At 45.8% G+C, this 23,386-nt stretch overlaps 1 protein-coding gene across 2 annotated transcripts in view; it reads right to left on the bottom strand.

Moving 5' to 3' along the window:
- LOC144113923 (protein arginine N-methyltransferase 7-like) overlaps positions 1-23,386 on the bottom strand; it is a 93,287-nt gene that overhangs the window by 36,657 nt on the left and 33,244 nt on the right. For both annotated transcript variants that reach the window (XM_077647318.1, XM_077647317.1), the window contains 2 exons: positions 17,528-17,711; positions 9,293-9,417 (listed from right to left, as the gene is read on the bottom strand). In XM_077647318.1, the coding sequence (XP_077503444.1) occupies positions 9,293-9,417; positions 17,528-17,711 (309 nt within the window). The remainder of the gene's footprint in view (positions 1-9,292; positions 9,418-17,527; positions 17,712-23,386) is intronic.

Consider the following 23,386-nt stretch of genomic DNA (forward strand, 5'->3'; position numbering starts at 1 on the left):
ACCTTAGTGATGCCCAATCAGGACAAATATTTGCTGCCGTGCTGTCCTCACAGTTCCCACAATGTCCTTTTTGGACTACACACTCAAAGAAACATGTAAAAAAATATGAACACTTGATTTACAGGAACACTGACGACAATTCCAAGAAATTTGTTTTTAGCAAAAATCGATTTTATGGCTCTTTCTGGGTGTGTTGATGTTTGTCCGGCACCAAAGGCGCATTTATTGCTGAAAAAATTGCATTTAATTAAAAATTTTCCCACCACTCAATTCAAACTCGTGGAGTCTACACTAAAATCGGCTTCGTGATCACCATTTTGAAGTGAATAGCAGTGTAGCCTTCGAGCCTCTAGGATCCATGCCAAAAAAATAAACGTCAACACACCACAGTTTACATGACAATCGGCCGGTGATGGGGACACCTGTTTTCATTTTGATGCATTTTCTAGGTAATAAAAGCTCTATTATCAGTAAAAATAGTGCTTGCTGTAAGAATGTGGCGATATATCAAAAGAAGCCAACTTCAGTTTGTCCTCAGTGTCCCTTCAAGATTCTTAAACTTGAAAATGACTGAGCATCACAGATAAGTAACAAAATAAGCTGCAAAAACAGTCATTCATCTAGAAAATGAACAGCAGCCCCACGTCATTTCACAGCGGCCTGGTGATACTTCTCGTGGGACATCAATGCAAGCTTGTGCATAGCTTTTGCATAACAAAGTAATAAAAATAAAAACTAATAATAATAATAATAAAACCTTTGTAAAAGCAAATTTTACAGTATTCATCTCGGTGAAAGCCTTGCAGCTGCTATGTATGCCTTGCAAGGCACACAGTCACACAAGTACACATCAGGCATCAACAGAGACTGCCGCCGCGGTGGCTCCGTGGTTATGGTGCTCGGATGCTGACACGAAAGACTCGGGTTCGATCCCAACCACGATGGTCGCATTTCAATGGAGGCAAAATTCTAGAGGCTCGAGTACTGTGCAATGTCAGTGCACGTTAAAGAGCACCAAGTGGTCAAAATTTCCAGAGCCCTTCATTGCGGTGTCCCTCATAGCCTGAGTTGCTTTGTGACATTAAACCCCCATAAAATATAAACAGAGACATGGCAAAAGGACCGTTTCAAAACGAGTGTACACCTCAAAATTAAGCAGACTACGGAATTTATAATCCCCATGTGCCTTCCCAGGAAACCAGCATGCAGGGGCTTGTAAAACAGGAATATTGTAAATGTTACTGAGTACACAGTGGTTTAGCATACACAATACCACCAAGAAGGTAACAATTCTAAAGCAGTAGCCAAGTTGATTGGCTGTGCACACTATGGTGGAACTGACAACAGGCTGCTTGCAGCGGTTTTTCAGGCAGAAGAAATTGCAATTTGTAGCAGCAGTTTCACATTTTGTAGCCGATGTTGCTGTTTTTGTATCAGAAAAAAATTGCATGGGAGGCCTACCTGTACGTGTTTTACGGGACACGGGGAGCAATACGGTGGTTGTGCGGTGAGCCCTAGTTCCTGACTCAGCTCTCACCGGCTCGAGATCTACGGTGTTCCTTGTTGATGGCCGTAGTCTGGAAGTTCCCGAGGCAGAAGTCTATATCGCTTCCCCTTATTTCACTGGCACGGCCCTGGTAAAGTGCATGGAGACACCATTGTACGATGTCATAATTGTAAATATACCCGTGAGCCCGTGGTGCAATGAGCCGTGAGCCGTCAAATCCAGATATTAACTGGAGGAAATCGGAGGGCATAGCTAAATTATATCCTGACATAGTCAATGACGAGGTCGCCAGTGAAAATGGTGAGGGCAAGGGCCCAAAAGTGGTGTTGGCTGGAAAGGAAGTTTCTGGACGAAGGAGGGAAAGTACTGCTTTAAGCGTTGGTCCCATGAGGTTCACCAAGGAAGTGCTAGAAACAGAGCAAAGAGACGATGAGTCATTGAAGGCGTGTTGGGTGAAAGTAGGAAAGGTGTGCCACAGCAAGCACGGCACTTCGCATTCGTATTCTGTCGAAAAGGGGTTGCTGCATCGCCTCTATCATCTCGCCTTCATCATTCTTTCCCCGGACTGCTAGCGACTGGAACGGCCTTCCCCATGAACTTGCTGCCATCACATGCCAAACTATGTTTCTTAACCAAATTACGTGTTTGCTTGCATCACGATAATCATTTTTCTTTGTATAACTCGTTTAATTTTTGTGTACTTTTTCTGTTGTTAATCTATATGTGTCCCACCCCTTATGTAATACCCTCACACGAGGGTCTTTAAGGAAATAAAGTGAAATGAAGTGAAGCCTCTGGCAGAGAGGTTCAGCAGGTAGTAGTTCCAAAGTCTTGCCGATCACAGGTGTTAAGGCTTGCCCACGATAGCCCGTTGGCAGGGCATCAGGGCATTAAGAAGACTACAGATGGAGTTCTGGAAGGTTTCTACTGGCTAGGAGTGCAGGAGGAGATTAAGATGTATGTCAGGTCGTGCGACTCCTATCAAAGGACGTGCCCGAAAGGCAAAGTAGGGAAACCTCCGTTGGGACGCATGCCTCTTATTGACACTCCAATTGATCGGGTTGCTGTCGATATTGTCGGTCCGCTGTCGCCCACATCGGTGAAAGGGAATAGATATATTCTCACTCTTGTCGATTTTGCCACGCGGTATCCCAACGCTGTGGCTCTGCCAAAGATAGATTTAGCGACCGTGGCAGGGGGTTTGGCGGAGATGTTTTCGCAAATAGGTTTTCCTAGAGAGATCCTTTGTGACCAGAGCTCCTGTTTCACTTCTGAAATGATGAGAGAGCTCAATGATCTCTTGGCAGTGAAATATCTCAGCATGACCCCTTACCATCCAATGTGCAATGGAATGGTGGAGAAATCTAACGGCACGCTCAAGCAGGTGCTGCGGAAGCTCAGTCAGGAGCAGCCCAAAACATGGAATCATTATATCACTCCGCTTCTCTTCGCATACAGAGAGGTGCCGCAAACAAGTCCGGGGTTTTCTCCATTTCAGTTGATATTTGGACGCCATGTGCGAAGACCGCTCGCAGTCCTCAGAGAGCTCTGGACAAGAGAAGAGCTGAGAGAAGACACGAAGACGGCATACGGTTACGTTCTCGATCTAAGGAACGTCTCGAGCAAACTGTGAGAGCGGCACATCAAAATCTGTTGCGTGCCCAACAGTTTCAGAAGAGATACTATGACAGGAACAGCAAGAAGCGGCATTTAAGGGTTGGAGATCGTGCCCTCATTATTTTGCCGAGTAGCCACAATAAACTCTTGATGCAGTGGAAAGGTCCATTCGTGGTTTCTGGCAAAAAGAATGACGTGAATTATTGGATCGACTTGGGCCACACTAAGAAGCTATTCTACATCAATATGCTCAAACGGTACAAAGAGCGTGCGTCCCAAGAGACCGTGCAGGTGTCATCGTTCGTCGTAATCGAAGAAGGTGACTCAGAAGAACAACTACCTACTCTTAGCACGGACCACAGTAAAGGGATTGAAGCTGTGCAGATCTCTACCAAGCTCGATGAAGACAAACAGCAGGAGATTCGGAGCTTATTTGACACGTATGCAGACATCTTTTCTGAGATTCCAGGGAAGATTATTCTAGTGGAGTGTCAACTCAGGCTCTCGACTTCTGAAGTTGTGAATACCCAGCAATACCCGTTGCCTTTTGCCATGAAGGACGTGATCGAAAAGGAGATAGACGAGATGATTAAATTAGGGGTCATTGAACATTCAGAGATGATGAAATTAGGGGTCATTGAAAGTTAAAAATCTCTATACAATTCCCCCTCGTTCTGATTAAAAAGAAAGACAACACCTATCGGACTTGCATTGACTTTCGATGCATCAATGATGTTCTTGTGTCTGATGCAGAGCCCATTCAAAGAACAGATGTAATGTTTACCGAGGTTGGAACCAAGGTGAGCTTTTCAGAATCTGACCTTGCTACTGGCAAGTACCCTTGGAGGAAGCTTCGAGACCGAAAACTGTGTTCTCTACCCAATCCGGTCACTATCAGTTCGTCTATATGCCCTTCGGCATTAAGACAGCATTGGCTATCTTTACGCGCCTGATGTGCATTCTATTACAAGGCATAGACAATGTTGTTCATTACATCGACGATGCTCTCGTAGTGATCTCTACCTGGGAAGAACATCTTTGGACTTTAAACATGCTATTTAGCAGGGTGGCTGAGGCCGGCCTCACGATCAAGCTGCAGAAGAATGAAATCGGAGCCACTAACACCTCCTTTCTTGGACACCGGCTTGGCGAAGGGACCATCCGACCGTTGAAAACGGAGGTGGAAAAGCTTGTCAACGTACCGCTTCCAAAGACGAAGAAGCAAGTGCGTTCCTTCTTAGGGCTTGCCGGATACTATCACGATTTCATCCCTGGCTATGCCGACAAAGTCCAACCGCTCGTGGAGATGACACGCAAAAATGAACAGAACCTTGTCTCTTGGACATCACAGCGGCGAGCCACTTTTAACGAGCTCAAGAACGCGTTAACTTCCAGGCCCGTACTAAGAGGTCCAATTCTCACTAAGCAGTTCGTGCTTCTCACAGATGCTTCCGAGGTTAGCATAGGTGCCGTTCTCCAGCAGAAGCATGATGGAATCCTCCACCCGGTATCAGTCGACAGTTGTTACCTCGCATATCTCGCTACTCAGTGATTGAACGCGAGTGTTTGGCGATAGTCCGGGCTGTTGAGAAATTCCACATATTCTTGTACGGGATGTTCTTCATCGTTCAGACTGACCACCAACCCTTGCAATATTTAACAAAGGCTAAGCACTTGAACAGCAGGGTACTGCATTGGAGCCTAACATTACTAGAGTATACGTTTCGTGTAGAGTACATCAAGGGTTCCGAAAACGTAGGCGCCGAATGCATGAGTCGCTGGTAAATTACCGGAGAGTTATGCCCAAGGTACAATGCTACTATCCGGTGTGTTTGCAATGGTGACCTGTGCAAACGCATGGGGTAGTGTTTGTGGGTTGTTTTTCTTCTTTCGTTTACTGGTTATGTGTTGTGCAGTGTGTACATGTTCATCTTTATGGTACAGACGTGTTTAAAGTTTGTCTCTGATGTTTTGTATGGTTTTTATTTTCCTTTTTTCTAGATGTATAATATTTGACCCCATGTTTCCTCTGTGTGCGTTTCCATGTGCCTTCATGTGTCACTGTGTAAAGTGCCTTCGGTGACTTCAGCAGCGTTTAACTTGTCAGTTTACCACATGAACATAAGTGTTGTGTGCACCAACGGCAGTTTATTCGATGTGAAAAAACTGTTCCAAAGGGGGCATATGTGAGGTGCACAACAAATCTTCAGTAGATTTCTGAATGCGGTGCGTCGACAGTCATGCGTCGAACAGCAGAGCGCTGCATGTGCCAGCCCAGCGCTGCGCGTGTGCATGTGCGAATGGTGTGTGCGAGGTGATGGCGACAGGGAGCATGGCAAGCACGAGGAGCGGAGAGCTGACACGTCTGTGATTCAAGTGTGGAGGTGGCAGCCGTCGGACGTTGGGTCTGTGCTGCCGTGGACCCCCCTTGGATCACCTACGCAAGCCTCCGGCGTTCCTTGCAAGCGTGGAGGTGGCAGCCGATGGACTGAGGGTTCGTGCTGCCGAACGGCACTCTAGGGTAGCCTGCTTTAAGCCTCCGGCGTTTTGGGCTGCCGTCGATGGGATCTGGCTACAATTCTCCTGTTGCTGCCAAGTTCTTTGGGCTGTTGACGGGAGACCACCGGCGTCTCCCTGTGTTGCTCTCCGCTCCTAATACCACCTGGCTCTCTTCCGCCGCTTCCTTCGACGCAACGCCAGCGACGCGTCGCACTACATCCACCCGCATCTGCCCTGTCTGCAAGGTATCCCCGTCTCACCTGGGACGCTCAGTACCTGGTGAACTCTTTCCTTTATTCTGCAGTGTTGTACGTGTGTTGAGTGTGTGTTTCTTGTTATCATTTCGTATCGGCTCTTCCCTTTAAAATATAAATGTGGCTTCGTTTTGTTTTGTTTGATCTCTTTGTTCAAACCTGCATGCAATAGTGTTCTCCTGCGGAAAGTCAGGGACACGTTACCAATTCGCGACATGCTACTGATGCAGTTCCCCCGCTGCTTTGAAGTGAGTGCACACAACCGAGCGAACAGAAACGACACTATTTTGCAAAAGACAGCATGCGGGAAGTACTATACGAGATGCACCTGCTCAGGCTGGCTCTGAGGCTTTTGTATAAGTTTTGTGCTTTTTCTTATCCCATATGGCCTAAAAGACAATTTAACAGGGTGAAAGTGGTCACCGCGAATACATCACTGGCGTGCACGCGTGCCACACCTTCGCCCACCTTCTTATCCTCAGAGAGAGAGAAAGAGAAAAAGGCTTGGTTTGGCTTATGGGGGTTTAACTTCGCAAAGTGACTCGGTCTATGAGGTACGCCGTGGTGAAGGGCCCCAGAAATTTCCAGCACGTTGTTCTAACGTCATCGTGCAGCGAAATCGTGCACTTCGCAAACAGTCACATCACAACATCACATGGAATAGCTGAAAATTTTGCCTCGCTGCAGCTGCCACACCTATATCATCCGTTGTGAACGTCGAACTTGCGGCCCGACGCGCAGTTGTTTGTTTCTTCGGCATAAAGAATGACAAGCCATCTTGAATGTAGCCGTGAACGAACGTCGGTTGCTCACAAGACCTCGAGCACAAATGACCACTGACGAAGCATTACATTAGATTGCATTGGAAAAACATTTTATTTTGTCAAGAAGAGCTTGGTGATTGGAGGGCCGTGTTAGTTGGCCGTTAGTCCATGACTGTTGGCGACCTGGTTGGCCCACTCGACGGCCCGGACTTGCGTCTTCGGGTCAGAGCTGGCCAGCACAACCTCCCACCGCTCGAGAGAAGGAATTTGTACTAGCTCCGCCGGAGGTGGTTGTTCCTTACAATCCCACAAGATGTGGTCGTAAGTGATGCATTCGCCACAGCCGAAACATTGGGGTTCGTATTGAGAGGGCACATTAAAAACTTGTGAAATGCGGCTGGCAGTAGTGAAATGCGTCAGGGCCAAAGAGAAGCTCCGCGTGAACGGTGTCAGCGCTTCTATCGATTACTGACACTCACCGGCACCACTGCCGTTTCGAATGGCGGTGCCGCTGCAATTGGAACAGCAGCCCTTCCATTAACTATCGATGCTCCCTTGAGGGCTGAATGCACAGTTGAAAGTAAAAAAAAAAACCTTGGCCGATGCACTATCGGGCCGCCGCCGCTTATCAGCAGCCGCAATCTGCATTCACCTGCGGGGAGTGGGGTGGTGTTGGTTTGCTGCTTATCAACAGCTGCCATTGGCCACTGCGCGCGGGGAGGGGATGCCGGTTCTGCGTGTTGACATAGCAGCTGCTCAAGGCCAGCACCAATAGCGATGCAACGGAGCCGCATAGCAAAAATTCAACCATGCTGTAGCATGCCTGATATCCCGTTTGTCTTTCCTATATTTATGGTGCCATGCTTTGGTTTCAATTGCCAGTCGACCACCCCCCCCCCACCACTTCGGATTTTTAAATTTTGAAAAGTAGGTTGACTTACAATCGTGTGTTTCCTTCGGGAAAACAGGATGCGGCCCTTACACGCATTTATACACTATATTAGTAAATGCAAGATCTGAAAAAGCTCAGGAATGAGCTTTGTACTCTTTTTCACACTGGTTTTAAATAAAGCTCAGTACCATTCCACTAAGCAACAGGCGGGCCCGTTTATAACGACTGCAGTTATAACGAACGATCGCTTATTACGAATTAGGGGGAAGTACCAACAAAATATGTATCAGGGCTATGGCACTGGGTCTCAGATACAACGAACAACCGTGGTTGCACTACTCGGTTCTAACGAACGGGGAGGCGCCATAAACTTGCCATCATGGTCAAAAAACGTGCTGTCCTCGCTAGCACGGACAATGAATAACGTCTCCCAGCTGCCGTGATCTCCCACAAAATAAGTGTCCACCTGCACCCCCCCCCCCCCCTTTGATAAAAAAAATACTAATAAAGGCGGCATCGCAACTGCAGTTAGCCACTAGACAAGTGCACTCCATCAGGCTACAGAATGATCGGTGTGTGCGTGTGAGCCGGCTGGGCAAAGCACGTTAAACAGAAGCAGAAGCGTAATAAGTGCCAAAAAGGGACAGCGTTGGAAGCGGAACTACTCCACACGGCCTGTGATCAACCAATGACAGCGATTTTACATGTTTAAATACCAGTCACCAGGTATGCGTCACTGACGAACCCGCTCACATGTCATGAGTTGCCTGCCCAGTCAGATCTGCGATGTCGTGTGCAGACAGTGCATAGACAGCATAGGTTCTGCTATCACTTGTGCCGTGTAGTTTTGCCACTGCATCCTCATCGAGGGTCGTTGATGAGGATGCCGACCTATTGCCAATTGGCATGAGCGTCTCAATCACTTCTGACATCATGTCACTAAAGCAGCTCGTCCGCAGTATGTGTCTAGGTGAGGAGCACATGACCACGCTAGAGAGCTTAGAAAACTGTTTGATAGGGTCTTCTTTGAAGAAACAAATGTCCACTTCAGACTTTTTAAAGATATAAATGCCACTTTTGTCAGAGTATATTTCTTAGCTATTAATAGGGAAGTGCACTTACTACGAACATCTGTTACAACGAATCCAATTCATGTGGCCGTCAGCTTCATTGTAAAATGGGCTCGACTGTATACTCCATTTCATACATAGTAAGCAACGCTGCGGAGGCTGCAGAAGTAGTGCGTCCGCAAAACCATAATACTCTGCCATTTATCATTCATTCTTCTCAAAGCCTCAGTGAGTGTTTGGACGAAAACAAAGGGTGGTATAAAACGAAGTGCCAACATTTCAAACCTCGGTTGAAGCTGTGAGGCGCTCAGTGTTCGGGCACTCTGGCGATTATTTCCACAGAGTTTGAACTACTTTTTAGGTGTGGATTGAGTAAGAGCGATTTGTCCTAACAGCCACGCATCATTCCGCTACGTGATTCTTACTTCTGAAAATCTCGATGATTCACAGGACAAACATGTAGCAAGAGGTAAAACGAACTCCAGGAGGTGCCAGTCACAGCACTTAAGGTTTGTCACAGCACAATATGCCTGTGTTCACTATGGCTGTACGATGAACTACTTTTTGGGCATGAACTGAGCCTGAATGAACAGGTGCGCTAGCTTTCGCAGCACTGACTGCCATGCATGAAATGGAGTATAGAGGTGCAAATATGGGATAATCATGAGTAAATCTCGGCATGAACCTACCTCAAGGACGTGGCGAACCACATGCTGTACTGATCTCGGCATGCGACCAAATAAAGTTCCTGTCCCCTATCAACGTCCACTTCAATGGGTGGGAAGTAAACTCCTTGCATCCAGTGGTCTCGCCACTGCAAATGGTGAAATATGAAATTAATAAGACGTGCAATGAAAATGGCATAAATTCTGAGACAACAAAATGCCATCATGGTTTATTGCAACTGAGAATTAAATTTAAAGGGACACATGAAACTTCAAAGACAAACAAAGGACATGATTTTCAGTATTGGCTGTGAACAGCTTTGACACTTCTAACCATGCGAAAATTGACACCAAGTAATGCATAACATGAGAACAAAAATTATGACCTCTCTGTATCAAAAGCTGGTGATGCAGAACCTGACAAGCTACATGCCACTGCATGGTGGAGGTTCGAGCACGTCAGAAATTTTCAAGCCCACATATTTATCAATACTGCAGTAGGTTGAACGTGACATCAAGCAGGAGCTGCATGCTGGCGCTGACCAAAACAAAAAGTAATAGTAACAAATGTCTTGTAATTAAATAGTCGCATTAGGCTCTGGAGCTATGAAAGATCTTTCAGGGCAAGGAAACAGATATACAATAATTTGGTGTCCACAACCCCTTAACAGAGTAAAAGTGATTATCACAGGCCCGACAGTGATAACCAAATATGAAATGTCAAGGCCTGGTAACAGAGTAGAGAAAATAACCAATGCTCAACAAAACGAAATAGCCCCTTACAGCCAGTAAACGTTCTACTAGAAGATCTACAGCAATATTTAAAGAAATTGGCAAAACTGAACTACCTTTGCTCTGAAAGTTAATATTAGTACATAGGCATTGCTGCAAGACTTCCTGCGCTGTCATCAAAAAGCCTTTTCATAAGAATGTTATGACTGTTCCATCAAAAATGGATATAAATCTTTATGTAGTGAAAGTAAGAAGAACGGGTTAAAATGCTTGCTCAAGGAAGGCCATTAACTCTTTCGTTACAGTGGGAAGAATTACTGTTTGATAGGTCTGAGACAATTTTTTCCTGCAAAATATGCGAGCTGTAAGAAAGGGAAATTTACATGAAAATGATGGCAATAGAACGTGCTTTCTGAAGACATTTATTTCAACACAAATACTTTGTGTGAATGTTTCGGAAAAATCCGCAGACAAAAAAAGTCTAAAATCTAGAAAAAAATTGTATTGACAAAACAATATGTCTTGGAGAAAAATATTAAAAACATTCTGAAATGTACAAAATGTTTCTAATTTATTTCTTCACTAGTAACCAAAAGTTTTTGAGCTACAAATTTTTTCTGACACTAGGTAGTTTTCAGTGTGAAAAATTTTTCCCAGTGAGTAAAAAATTTTCAAACCAAAATGTAATGTATCACAATATAGACGCCTTACAGCGGCGTATCACGGAGGCTGCCATCTTTGATCACGTGAGCACGCCGCCATTACACGCCTCCCGACTGCTCGGCGTGCGCCTCGTCGCGACGGCTGCTGTGTCTGATGGTTCGGTTCCGACAGGCAGTGTTTCGGCTGATACGGTTGTAAAGGAGTGGGAAGACGACATTGTGGTTTGTCCAAAGATTCGAAGGACATGTGAGAACCCTAATTAGATCACTTGAGACGTGAAAACATGATCGGGCTTCATGTTGAGGACAGCCGCTCAGCTATCCGCCTCTTCGAGCCAACGGATAGATCGCCTGAATGCTTGTCTTTGCATCCGAGGAAAGCTTTGCTGAATGCTTTTTTATTATTATTTAAAATTGCAAGGTTTAACGCCCCAGCGGCAGTGCAGGTCGTTGACTTATTGTGTACATGCATGCTGACACCGCTCTAAAACGCTCACATATGCACATCGTACGCATTTGTTTTGCAACCTGTTAACGGTGCTTAGCAAACCTAAAATAATTTCCGCAGATTTGTTAAAAACAGAAAAGTGACAAAAATAAACAGACACAAAATTAACTACCATGGTAGCAGTACCATGCATCGAGCAGCCTCCACAAGCTGGCATGTAACAGTGTTGAAGGATTCCACGATATAATTGTTATAACGCGCGCACGGCAAAGCATTCACACTACACGAAGTTCACAATTATGTCAGCTTCACATATAAAATTGTGGTACGCTCCACGCTCGATATGCGGACATGATGGTCAAGGCCTCGCTGGTGGTAAGTAATCAGCTTCACTCCGAGCACAAGCCTGCGCAGTCGCTTTTAGTGATTGTTTTGCATGGACCACGAGGAAGTAACAACCATTCAGTACAGCAGCCGTAACGCAAATGCTTTATTCCAAATATGTATGGTCCACGAAAACTGCGCTACTTGGAGCGAAGTTCAACAGTAGCACCAAGATGGCATGTAATAACTTACGGTAAGCGTAGTCCCTTCGCACGGCTGTGCCCTGCACAAATTGTACGCAGTAGCAGTATGTAGGAGCGTAAGTCGTCCTTTTCCGTTCCTATTTCGGCCTCGGGTGGTCTTGTTACTACAGTGGCCGCACACCTTAACTTACGAGCAATCGGGTCTTGCTACACACGCAGACGCAAATGCACAGCAACTGAATGCACGAAGTGAAGGTTTCGGTGGCGGAACAGCTTGTTCATGCGGTTATGTTGAGCACTTACCCTCGCAGGTTTTCCAGGATTGAAACCTTTCTTTCTATATTGGCTACCTAGCGCCGGTGAAGGTGTTTTTTTGCTTTCGCCCGTTCGGAAAGGGTGCACGGTGAACGGGCACGAACAGGGGCATTACGCCTTTGTGCAGTTCGGTTCCGTGAAGCTCACAAACTATCGTGTCCCACACCTTTAACTCTGTCACAATTCTTGCAATCCACAACACAGCACGTACTTCCTCTGCCTTTCCCCATCTTCGCAGAAAGAACACTTCAGCAGCTAGACGCCGCGGTGGCTGAGTGGTTATGGCGCTCGGCTGTCGGCCCGAAAGATGCGGGTTCGATCCCGGCCGCGGTGGTCGAATTTCGATGGAGGCGAAATTCTAGAGGCCCGTGTGCTGTGCAATGTCAGTGCACGTAAAAAAAATCCAGGTGGTCGAAATTTCCGGAGCCCTTCACTGCGGCGTCCCTCATAGCCTGAGTCGCTTTGGGACGTTAAAACCCCATAAACTAAACTTCAGCAGCCAAACGCAATATTTCCATTACTGCGTCGAGGCGTGCATGCCGGCAACTTAAGAGGCCCGTAATAGCGCCGTGTTCCCAGCGCATCTGTGGCGCCATCTGGTATAAAACGAAAAAACTGGACGCTGTAAATGGTCTATAGCTTGTTAAATGAGCTTTTCGACATTATTAGTTTGCACCAAAAATGTTTTTAAAGATACAGAAAAAATTGCGAAACACAAAAAGTATATCCGCCATGATGAACTATTCACAAGAAAAAAAAAGTTAATACAGTCGACGACCGGAAATTCGGACGCCTGATTTTTTTGGACACGCCTGATTATTTTTCGCGGCACCATGACATGGCTCATACAGCAAATGTATATGAGCGCCTGAAATTTCAGATGCACCGCAACTGACTGCTCATTTTTTCAGACCTCGTTCGCACTCGCCGCCAATGCCCAAGCCGCCATGTAATGTGTACAGTGGAACCTCATTACTTCAAACTGCAGGACAGACCGAAAAGTTGATCAAATAAAACGAAATTCAAGCTTAAAGGAGGCCTCTTGCGATACTGAAATTCTGCGCGAGTCGTCACTTCCGGCACTTCCGAGCTTTCGGTAGTCAACGCAAAATCACAGACTGCCATATTTCTTCTTAACCGAAACCACAGGCGAAGCCCAGGGGCTGCTCGATGGCTGGATAACACCATCCTGCAGCACTTCTTGGACTTGCTGAGCTATGGCTTCATGCTCCCACAGTGCGACACAGTATGGATTTTGTCGAACCGGTTTGGTACTGTTGTCCGTTATTATGCGGTGCTTAGCAAAAGGAGTCTGTTTGACTGCTGACGTAGACAAGAAACAGTCTTGGAACTGATGCAGAAGGCCGACTAGTCTTTCCCTCTCGGTTGGTGGTAAGTCTGGGTTCACATCAAGGACCAACTGGGGCGTGCGACAGATCGATGTTTTGCTCTGGAGTACAAGAAAGTCTTGAGTTTCGGCGATGCCCTCGAAGTATGCAACCGCGGTGCCCTTGGCGATGCGTTGCCATTTGGTTCCGAAATTCGGTAGAAGGACATCTGCCAGGCTGTTGCATAGCGTTACGATACCTCTCGCGATGCAGAACCCATGAGAGAGCACAAGCGCAGTGTTCTGTTTTGCTTGCCGACAGCACTGCACCGGTCGTCACAAATGATGGTAACGAGGGCACAGGATCGCGGAGGCATGGTCACGTCCATGTCCATGATGTGCAGGGCTGCTTTGCGTGGTTCAGTGTCGGCTGAAACTTCCCAGGGGTTGAAAATGTTACCAGATGGCCAGGAAGGTTTTGATGGCACCATGCTCGTGCAAGAAGTCCATTCCAGGGATCAGGTCCTTGCAGCAGTGTGGCAGAACAACAAAAGTGTCAACAAAAGCAGAGTCGGCAACGGTGACTTGAGCAGTACACCTTCCAACAGGTGTCATGAGGTGACCGCCAGCAGTATGAATTTGCGGTCCATCCCATTCTGTTTTCACTTTGCTGAGGCGATCCACGAGGTGCTTGCTTATTAGTGAAAAGTCCGCGCCTGTATCAACTCGAGCCGTCACTGGGTGCCCGTCAACGTGAATGCGGAGGTCGGCGCTAACAACTGCATAGGTGTCAGGGACATTCGGTATCACAGAATAAGGCTGCGCCGGCATCGGGATCTGGGCATTGCGCTCCGGCGACATTCGGGGGTCTTCAGAATATCTGCTGTCAGCAACCTTCCCACCTAAGGTCGCCGCTTTCAGTTTCCCCAGCACGGGCTTCGAGACCGGCCCCATAGCCCATCTACAAAAGCCTGGCCGCAGGGCAACGTGATGTGTGCGGGTGGAGGAGATCGTGATCGGCAGGTAAAAGAAGTGTCATGGGCAGCAAGGTATTCCTCTATTTCGTGGGGTCACTCACCGAAACGGGGACAGGGAGCGTCATGTGGAAAACCCCGGAGGCCGATTTCACAGTAGGGGCAACGGCGATACAGGTGGCCGGCTTCCCCGCAATGGTAGCAGAGCACCTGCTGGTCAGAAGTGTGCCAAACAGCCGCCTTCCGAGCCAGTGGATGCAATGACGGCGGTGGAGCGGTCGCTGGCAGCGGGTGGTACGGCAAACGTTGCACAGGTGGCAACTCGGAACAGAGAGCCACTGCGTAGCTCATGAGGCGTAGCTCCAGAATGGCTGAAGGAGGCGGTGAAAATGCTTGGCGGATCTTGTCGCCGCGCACAACTTCGGTAGGAACCACACCTGTCGGGTCAGGTGCAGCTGGTCAAGGGAGTCGTCAATGCGTGGTAGCAGGTAGACGTCTTTTTTTGCAACCAGGTTAAGGAGGCAGTGAAAATGCTTGGCAGATCTCGTCGCGCACAACTTCAGTAAGAGCTGCAGCTGTCGGATCAGGAGCAGCAAGTAAATGCTGATACATAGTATTAACTCAGTACAGCACTTAAACCAGCCTGCTTCAATAGCTAGAATTACAACAGGCAACATATCAGCAGTTATATTGCCATGTTTTTGTGCCTCACGTGACCTAAACATTAACTACACATCACAGCCATCGTTCGGTTGATGAAACCGAAACAGCGTCAAGAAGAAATTCGATTATAAATTATTTAGCGGTCGTAGTGACAGTTTGATGGGCAATGTGGGAGCAAACGTTGTCGTGGAAAAAAAGTGGCGGACCGGGCTAGTTGGTGCAAGTATGACATTATTCAAAGTGCCAAAACAACACAGATGAAAAAAAAAAAAAACAAGACTATCCCTGTCTGGTATTTCTTAGCCCATGTTGTTTTAGCGCTTTGAATAACGTGTAGAAAGCTTATGCCTTTGCTAAACATTCCTCTTCTCTGGTTATGAATCCCCCATCTAGGTTGTTGAAGTGTCTCATAATACCTGTCAGCATTAATTGTGGTCTCTGGGTCAACGAAGTCATCCAACAATGCTTCCTTTTGATCCCAAAAACACAGTTGTCATGATTTTACGGGGACAATGTGTTTGAAGTTTCTCGGCTCGGGCGAAGAGGAACGCCACCACTTATATGCTAACTGTTTCGTGACAGATATGGTATGGAATACTCAAGGTTCGTCACCCGTAACAATCGAATCCGAAAATTGCCCTTTTCCTCTATATGACGCCGAAGAAATTTGCGGGAAGAGTCAACGCGTTGGCGGTGCGGTTCTGCTGTGAGCATTCGCAGGACCTATCTTGCGCACGCCTTCAGATATTCCAACTTTTCAGTCAAAATCCTAAAACAGAAACCTTCACAACCTATAGACAAACCTCAGAAAGTCAAACTCCTTCGCGCAACCTAAGGAATCAATGTGCACAGACCACCGAGAGTGGTGCTCCGATAATCACGCACGATTTGTTCAACCTTTGTAACTGTCTTGTCGGAAATTAGCAGTCTCCAGCTTCTTTCTTTGTCATTAATTACACTGCAACCAGCTGTAAACTAGTTACACAACTTGCGGACATTTTTTTACATCCATGCACGATTTTCCATACAGCTCTGTCAATTCACAATGATTTTCGATAAGTTGAAAGCCTTATCCATTCAAAAACCAAATGACTGCATAAACTTCGCACCTGGCGGTAGCACCAAGCAGGAGCTCCATTAAAAATTGCAGCCGAGCGAAGACTCAGCATCCCAACTGGTTGAACTCGGGCTTGTTTGAGAGAGGGGTAAACAACCAACCCAGCAAAGTGGCTAACAGCAGCACGAACAGTTTCCATGCAGCCCCAGCACTCTGGAGACCTTACTTTTGGGATCACTCTCGTAGGTTGCAGATAGGTTTATTTATTGCATGTTTTATATAACAGGTAGACGCTTGGGCTTGTTGGTTCATTTCTAGGGTAAAAAACGCACTGCAAAAAGAGCCAAAGATTAGCGGTGTGTGTCTTCCTGAGTCCTTGTCTTTTTTTGTTATCGATATATCGAACTATTCTGCAATCCTCTTCGAGTTCGACATATCCGGGATCAACTGTATATAAAAGAACACAAGTCACCACACTAAAAAATAGCTTAGTGCATTCAGCACACTTTTCTTTTTGTGCGTGCTGATCTTCACATGTAATAACCCTCCCATATTTCTTGCACTATTAAACACGTGCAAACCTGCTTTGAGAGCTTAGCTTTCACTGGATTTGATATTAACAGCATACCAACGCGAAGGCCTAATTTCAACCTTTAAGTTCCAAACTTCATTCTAAAGGGTTCAGGGCTATCTCAGATCTAAGATCCTACTTTGTCAGCTAGAGCAGCACACCACAGCCCCACTCTGCTTTTAACTATTACAAGGGAATAAATATGGAATGCATATAGCATCTTGCTACTGTTATAGTTAAAGCTGCTATGCACCATCCATTCTACGGGTTGTGTTTGCCTGCCTAGCATCTTGCTTCCATTACAGATTAAGTTGCTCTTCATCCATTTTGCAAACCACAATGTTGCATTTCACCCCTTGAACAATGCAAATTACATGCAAACATCCCCAATGTGTTGTGCTATGCCGGTGCACCTTAAAAAATGCCCAGGGAGATGAAATTGATTAGGTGTCCCCCAATTTGGCATGTCCCAGAGCTCATGTGCTGCTTCAGGACGTAAACATTCACATGCCACACCATACCATCCATGATATTTTATAGCTCCCTGGCCTGTTGGAATTCCTAAGTCCCGACAAGCAACTGCTTGTGCTTGGGAAGCAAGTCTGCTGCAGTGCACAATCTACTGCTCACAATCCTCTGAGGCACAAAAACAACTCCGTGCTGTGACTTCATTAAGTAAGGCAATGAAAAGCCTCCAAGAGCAGCCTCTGATATCATTTCAAAATGGCTTCCCCCTTTCAGCTCTCAGCTTTTCAGATTGCTGCCATAAGTTACTGCTCTCATCTATGCCTCCGACATCAGCTGTCCTGCTTATGCTACCTTCCCCTCCCCTCCTAATTAGTTCCTTTTTTCAAGCCAATGCCAAAGTCACTTTGAGGTCAACTACAAGTGCGATCACATTTAATGAGATGTCCAAAGCTTAATTTTACACAAGACTGTCCCAGTCTAAATTGGAAACATGAGGTGCTGTCATGCAGACTTACCGGCGCACTTTTACCAGAAGGGTGCACCCAGTATGGAGCACATGTCAAATGAATGCTGCCACTGCAGTTCATGTCAAGTGCCCACCACATCAGCACAGCATGGCCAGTACCACGATTGGTTGCTTTTGTGACGGAAACGGTGAAATCTTCATATGGCATTGTTTTAGCATCTGTAAAGTCATACCTGAGCACAAATAAAGCAACAATAAATATCGTAATAAGTGCCAGATGTAAATCAGCCCTTGAACATTAGAATCAATACGTCACCACTAATACTTACTCACATAAAAACACATGGTGGTGCCACTCAAATTTTTTTCATTTCATTTCATGGGGTTTAACGTCCCACAGTCACTCAGGCTATGCGGGATGCCATAGTGAAGGGCTCCGCAAATTTCGACCACCTGGGGTTCTTTTAACGTGCACTGACATCGCACAGTACACGGGCCTCCAGAATTTCACCTCCACTGAAATCACTGCAGCCGGCATCGAACCCGTGTCTTTCGGATCAGCAGCCGAGCACCATAACCACTGAACCACCGTGGCGGCTTACTTGTGCTTCCAGTGTGGCAGCCGAGAAAGTAGTTATTTCAGGACACTCAAAAAATTTTTCTCAGGAAGAAATCAAATGTAAAGAACAGTAGAGAACTTCATGGACTTTCAAAAGGCTTAGAAGGGCATTTAACAATGACACAAATGAAAGCTAGAATAAACAAGAATGTGTTGGTATGAGCAAATAAAAAGAGAGAAGAACTTCACAGTAGCCTAATAAATAAAATTTTGTCAGCACGGACGCATGTGAGCATGCATACTACTGGACTGGATAAACTTTCCACCTGAACAAAAGTTTTGCACAGCTCAGCAATTCAACTAGGCAAATGCAAGCAGAAAAAAAAAAAACGAAACAATACAGAAGGGAAAAAAAAAACATCTCTCATTCTATTGCAAAACTGTAGTAAAATCTTTGTAACCTCCTATGGCTCAGCTTGTAACTATCAGCATCAAATAAAATGTTAAAGCAACAATCTAAATGCAAATGCATTAAAATAATGACTGTAGAAGAATTACAAAATCATCTTTATCAGTTTTGCGGAGCAGTTACCGTGCTTCAGAAGTGATAATTAGTCACATAAATATTTCGTACGTATATGGAAGTTTAACGTTCCAAAGGGACACATGGACATCAGGAATGCTGCAGCAGAAGGCTCCAGACCAATTTCGACTGCCTGAGGTTCTTTAACATGCAGTGACATCACATAGCACATATGCGCCTTGCATGTCGCCTTCAGCAATAAATGGCTGCCATAGCTGGGACTAACCCACATCTTTGGCATCAGCAGCTGAGTGCCCTAACCAATGAGCCACCGCAGCAGATACACAAACATTTACTCTACCTCAATTAAAACTTTTACTTTTTCCCGCTCAAATTTCACCTGATGCCAAAAGAACATATTCCATTTCATTGCAAGAACTAAACCTTTAATCTAACCTAAACGAGTTCTTATGCCAAAACAGAAATCACTTTTGCAATATATTACTTGCTGGAGACTTCAACATGCCATCAGTAAACTGGGCTCACGATTTCCCGGATCCACTCTGGAGGGCTTCAGAGTCACTTGTCAACCTTGTTTTACTGCACAACCTAACGCGACTGGTGAAAGACCTCTTTCTAGACCTCTTTCTTGTTAATAATGAAATCATGTGCTGCAATCTAAATATTCAAGTTTTTTAGGGCATTTCTGATCATAAAATGGTATCCCTGAATATGCAATTCAATTTCACCACAAAACTTCGGAACAAAGCGAAGGGTTTTTGTTTTTCCCTGTGCCAATGACGACATTTTGGATGCCTTGCATAAAAGATTTTCTGAGTTTGCTTCTCTTCATGAATCAACTGAGCACCGTGGATTACCTGCGGCATTTTTTCAGAGAGGTAGTGTTAAAATGCAGGCGATTTCGCTCCATGCAAGCAAAAACCACTGTGAAGTTCTAACCCCTGGACGCAAAAAGAAATTATTTGGCTGGGACACAAACTCAAGCCAGGAAGGAGCACAAGCTATACCCATCAGGCAACAGTGCAGGTAAGGTGCACAGGCTGCGCGTGCAGCTAAAAACCAAAATCACAAAACCCAAAGAATATTAGAGTGCATCTTTAAAGAATTTTCTTGTTTCATCCCCCCGGAAAGTTCTGGCGTCACACAGCATCAAAAGATAAAGGTTCATGTACCCTTTCCATAAGCAGTACAAACATGACTGACAAAGAAGAAATAGCAAAAGTGTTAAACTTCTAGTTCAGCTCGATGTTAACGAGTGATCATAGAATCACTCCTTGTTTCACATCATTACATGGCACACCACCTTTACAGGACGTTCATATTTCAGAAGGAGGTGTTTTGTAATTGGTGCTGAGTTCAGATACAAAAAAACCCTCTGGAACTGACACCATTCCTAACCCATCTCTTGTCCAGTATGCAGAATGATGCTCCAAATATCTAACGCTTATATTCACTAAATCACTGTCATGCGGTGTAGTCCCGAATGAATGGAAATCTCCAAAAATAACTCCCATACCCAAAACTGATAAGTCACTGGTGTCGTCATACAGGCCTATCTCGTTGTGTACATGCACAAAGGTACTTGAACACATAATATTTAAACATACCTCAACTTTTCCAGAAACTAACAAGGCAACACGGTTTCTGGAAAGGACTTTCAACCACCACACAACTACTTCAGACCATTCATGACCTAGCACGCGCCCTTGATAATCATAGTCAAGCTGATATTATATTTCTGGATTTCGAAAAAGCATTTGATCGCATCTCCCATCCAAAGTTACCTATAGAATTAAAACCAATCCTAAAAAACAATTCTTTAAAGACTCGGGTGGCTTCAAGCATATCTTTCTGACAGGTACCAAAGCGTTTCTGCAAATGGTTCAAGCTCCATCCCTACTTCAGTTTACTCAGGCATATCTCAAGGTTCCACTCTTGGCTCTCTTCTTTTTTTTAGTATTTATTAATGGCACTGTCAGTGACATACCCGTTCAGATAAGACTTTTCGCAGACGAGTACATCCTATATCACGTCATCAATGGCCCTAATAACCAGGTAATTGGAAATAATTACCTAGATAAAATAGAGTCATGCTATTGCACTTAGCAGGTGAATATTAATCCTAACGAAACCACTGCAGTGAGAGTTATGCACAAAAAATATCCCCTTTCACTTATTGTATCAATATCAACTGCAAATCTCTCGTCAGCAGCTAAAAGTATTTAATAATTATAATTACATCTAATATAAAGCGGAATGAACACATTGAATACATGAAAAAAAAAAGGCAATGCAAACGCTAGTATTTTTATGCAAAACAATTGGAAGGTCTACCAAAACAATTAAACTGCTGGCATACAAAACTTATGTCCGCCCCATACTAGATCACTAGGCTCCTGTATTGGACCCACACACAATAGCAAATACTACCGAGTTAGAAAAGGTGCAAAGAAAATGAATTAGGTTCATCCACAACGCTTACAGTAGGCATTCATCCCGTTAAAGGGGCTCCAAAACACATTTTCAGTGCATTGTTTTGCCTGTTGGTTGCATGGAATGAGTTATAGTGATGCTATTAGCATCGGTCGTACCGCGTATACTGTGGTTTTTAATATTTTAATTAGCTCAGAAAAACAAATTCGTGGTGCTGACGGTGTCACCACACAGTGGCGGTTTTACTGCAAATTGGGTTAATAACTAGAGATACGTTTTGTCAAGTTTTTGTGTTTTATATTACATTAACAAAATCAACTTGTTTGCCCTAGATAAAAGCACAGTAAATCAAGTAAAACAAAAAAATGCCACCAGAGGCACTGGCTACTTTTTGCATCGAAGGACTTTGCACCTCTCTGTAAGCATCCTACGACCTAGCACTAAACACTTATGGCTACTCTCTATGTATCTGAGAGCGGCTTTGCGGAATCGATCCGATCGAGCCATTGCACTCTATAAGCGTTCGTTTCAGTCCCAAGGAAGGATGCGTTCGTTTCACATTTAGCAGGCAGCACGCATCGTCAGCTTGTGGAGAATCACCGGGCAGTGGTGCCAGATGGCGCTACGTTCCCGTCAACAGCACGCGCTCCTTGCTCACCGTGGCCAACCAGCGCGCTAGGAGCGACGGGCGATGGTTGGCGGTAAGCAGTAGCGGTACGCACTACGCTAAATGTGTCTGATATCTTGCGCAGGCTGTCACACCGTCGCAGTATCTCGCGCTCGAGTTCGGATCCATAAGTACGAGAATGTCACTGATCAGTGTTCCCTTCTACGCCGTCGACGTGACGGTGAAGCATTGCTGGGTCAGCTGGGCATTCACATGGTTGTTGTAACCATGCAAACAGCGCTGCCAGCCTTGGCATGAACGAGTTACAGAGAACAGGCAACCATGGAGTGCAAACTTCAGCCACGTGCTCAGATGGGCTGTTTTGATTAGTCGCACTAAGTGTCGTCACTGGGAGAGTGAAATGGGAATGGGAAGCTGCGCGAAAATAGAGCTGAGGGCAGCATTTTGTTTGCGTGTATTTTGAAATTTCTTCATTGAATAACTCCCGTTCCTATGCATCGATTCTCGTAACTCTTTGAGTCAGCATCTGTGTGACATAAAGAATCCATTTGAAGCGTAACCGGCATCCGTTCAAGCGGTGTTTCGCAGCCCCTTTAAGCCGTCCTACAAAGCTCAAACTTGCAATCCTTAGAAGTCAGGTGTTCCCATGAAAGGCTAAAATTATTCTATCAGCTTTGGCACAATAGCCTAGGTATAAATAAGGACTTGTGCACTGAACCTGTGAACTCACATATGATAAACTCACAGCACAGCAAAAAGGTAAGAGAATTTTCATGCAGAACAACTACTTTTCAGAAATTATTCTTCCTTTCTACAGCATGCAGTTGGAACGCCCTGTGCGTTGACGCTACATCATCCCCCAGTATTACTTCATTCTTGAATGCGACAGCGAAGCTACCAGAGACCCTAACCGTAATATGTAATGTAATCACCATATGTAATCACTACTGTTTGCTCCTGACTAAGGCGCTGAGTCACTGCTGTGAATGGTGACTAATTTTGTCATGTGTGGACACTTATACAATAAGTTGTCTTTTAACGCGACAGCGTTAAGGAACTCGTGACGCAGAAAAGCCGGTGTCGTCGGCCGTGAGCGAAAAATTCCTCCTGCTCGCAATGTACGCCACCTCCCCAGCAGATGGCGCGCGACGGCAGCGCCTCCCGCTCGTCTCGTTCAGGCGCAGTGGGGCCGTGCGGGCACGCAGGAATCACATGGTGAGCGGCGAACAACGCAGCGCACATCCAAAGCTCGTTCACCATGAAGCTTGCGGCTTGCTGCCCGTTCATTCGGCGCGGAAGCTATGCTGGCGTTCATAGCATCGGGTTTGTCGAGAGCGATGTGCCGACGAACTACACCTGCAACTTGAGTCCCGCGTGTTTCGGCAAGGCACCTGGCAGCACTTCTATGTGGTTTGCCACTCCGCGCGTCAGTTTCACCGTACGTAGGAGAGCGATTTGTCTAATGGACAAGGCGTCGTGCCGAACGGGCAATGGTGTTCTGTGGACTCCCTGGCAGTGCTGCAACACGCTGTCGCGTTCCACTCTTAAATGAGAAGCGTAAGCATCCTCCAAATTTTTTTCTCCTCTTCCTGTGCCACGAAAATTCCATTGTTATAACCGATAATTATTCTAAACGGGTAGCACGAATAAAGGCATAACAACTGCAAAGAGGGGTCACGGACGGCAAGTGACATGCGAGCTCCACCGAGGCATCGTATTGGTGGCCCCGAAAGGGGCTTTGTAA

This window comes from Amblyomma americanum, chromosome 1 (genome assembly GCF_052857255.1).
Source record: "Amblyomma americanum isolate KBUSLIRL-KWMA chromosome 1, ASM5285725v1, whole genome shotgun sequence".
In the NCBI taxonomy this organism is placed as follows: Eukaryota; Metazoa; Arthropoda; class Arachnida; order Ixodida; family Ixodidae; genus Amblyomma; species Amblyomma americanum.